Source organism: Bison bison, unplaced genomic scaffold (assembly GCF_000754665.1).
Source record: "Bison bison bison isolate TAMUID 2011002044 unplaced genomic scaffold, Bison_UMD1.0 scf7180017864537, whole genome shotgun sequence".
Classification (NCBI taxonomy): Eukaryota; Metazoa; Chordata; class Mammalia; order Artiodactyla; family Bovidae; genus Bison; species Bison bison.
The window spans coordinates 2,106,491-2,108,771 of record NW_011495085.1 but is presented as its reverse complement, the minus strand read 5'-3'; the positions used below and the strand labels follow the sequence as shown (position 1 = coordinate 2,108,771).

Genomic DNA, 2,281 nt, shown 5'->3' with positions numbered 1-2,281 from the left:
TAAAAAATGGTTAAGATGGTAAAAAAAAAAAAAATTTTTTTTTAAAGACAGTTAAGTAAGGAGTTAACTCCTGAACACCTTCTGAATATTCGAGACGTAGTATGACAGGAGATTAAGTACCTGGGCTGTGGACTCAGACTTGCAAGGGTTCAAATCCCAGCTCACCCACTTATGAACTGAGGACCAGGGGTAAGTTATTTACCCTCCTCTCTGCCTCAGTTTCATCACGTATGAAGTGGAGGCGATGATAAAGACCTATCTCAGTGCCGGGGACCAGCCCCGGCTGATCCAGGGTATTCGAAGCGGGCACGGCGTCAGCGACCTATTTATTTAAATATTTTATCAAAGATATAAAGAGTAATAGAATGAGGATAGCTCAGTAGGAAAATTCAGCGGAGAAAAGAGGCTGAGTAGCTTGGTTTACGCGGGAGACCAATAAAACTTCAAGACAAGAAGTTTGCACCACTTACGTAGACTGCAGGTGTCCTTCTGTTCTCCCGAAGGAGAGGAGACACTGAGGCCTCCCCGGTCGGGTCTTAGAAGCCCAGGCATAATTAGTAAGCATGGTGGGTTCCGCGCTCCAGATGGAGACTCAGCCAGAATTTGGGAGAGACAGCACATGGGGAGACCAAGTTTCGGTGAACAAGGCCCGCACTTTATTTTCCAAAGTAGTTTTTATATCTTAAGTTGTGCATAGAGGATAATGGGGGAAGGGGTGGAGTCATGCAAGGACAGCAGTTCCTGGTCCTAATCAAAGCCAGGCTTTCAAACTTATCATATGCAAAAGTTCAGGTGAATTACATCATCTTCTGGCCAGGAGGCCTGTTAACATTTTAAGAATCTTATCTTTCTCTAAAGGTGATTATTCCAAAGTCAGGCACCAGCCTCCAAAAAAGCATTGGACAAAGCTGCATTCCTATAGGGCAAAGGTGAGGTGGGCTCAATCAAGAAAAGAATTAACTCAAGGGTCCAAGGTTACAAACATTGAGGCTACTACTTACATTTCTATACACCCATTATATCAGTCAATACACTGCCAAGGACACAGTAGGTAAGGAGTATGGAGACTTAGCAGCAAACATTGGCCCAATAAGTGAAAAACCCTTCACCAATACAATTTCTAATCAATCTTTTAACTACTCAAAGGAATCTGTGTTTAGACAGTTTAGAACATCTCCTGCCTCTCACAGTTGGGAGGCTCTGAACAATCACATGTGGCCGGAAAAACCTATTCAGGCAGGCTAGAGGCTTTCCAAAGGAGTTTGTAGGTTAAACACTGTCACACCCGGGAATTAGTAACTGGAACTGTAAGCTAACTCTTTTTTCAGAGAGGTAGTGGGGGACAGCCCCCCGTAAAGTCAGAGGTGTAGGTGAAAGCACAAAGCAGAAAGTAGGCAGACTCTGGTTTTGGGGGTAGATGCTCAAGAATTTCCAGGGAGACTCCTGAGGCTTGATCCCGCCTTTGCGTATGCCAAGCCTCCTTCCTCATGACCTTTGCCACGGGCGGAGCTCGCTCCCCACATCTCAGGACTATAGTGAGGTTAAAGTGAACTAGTGAAGGTAAAGTGTTGAGGATCGTGTTGGCACACAGAAGTGTCTGCTGTCTCTGAATTGGCTGTGACTATCTGCGTTATTACTCTGTGCCAACACTTTGTACCCATCACATCCCTTTTCCCTAATAATGTTCCTTTGTCCTCAGTCTACAGATGAGAATTAGATGACATAGGCTGAGTCTGAGCCCTAAATTGTGAGGCTCCAAAATCCATACCCTTCCTACTATATCATGTATCTCCTGTATCATGATTCCTTTCTGAGAGGTAATGTCTAGAGTTAAATTGATCTTTTTGTTTTACTGCAGGAGACCATTTCTAATAATTGTGTGGTGATTTTCTCCAAGACATCCTGTTCTTACTGTACGATGGCAAAAAACCTTTTCCATGACATGAATGTTAACTATAAAGTGGTGGAACTGGACATGCTTGAATATGGAAGTCAGTTTCAAGATGCTCTTCACAAAATGACTGGCGAAAGAACCGTGAGTCCGTTCCCCGTGGTGCTTTGCCCAAGTGGGTGGTGAGCTGGGTCACCTTGGGCCTGTGTCCTTGTGTAGGAAAAAGTGAGCCAGACATACTCTGAGAACCTGAACTGATAAAGAAATGGCGGATCTTGGAACAGATTCATAGACCAGGAAACAACAGAGTTCTATTTTTTTAAAATTTTTACCGTGTGTGTGTGTGTGTGTGAAATGGGTGGGGTGATGGTGTTGGCATGAGTGGTGGTT

General features: G+C 44.2%; 1 protein-coding gene across 6 annotated transcripts in view; it reads left to right on the top strand.

Annotated features, from left to right (window-relative positions):
- The window catches only part of GLRX2 (glutaredoxin 2), a 22,510-nt gene that overhangs the window by 7,443 nt on the left and 12,786 nt on the right, over positions 1 to 2,281 (top strand). For all 6 annotated transcript variants that reach the window (XM_010832103.1, XM_010832102.1, XM_010832104.1 and 3 more), the window contains exon 3: positions 1,859 to 2,035. In XM_010832103.1, coding sequence (XP_010830405.1) covers positions 1,859 to 2,035 — 177 coding nt within the window. The remainder of the gene's footprint in view (positions 1 to 1,858; positions 2,036 to 2,281) is intronic.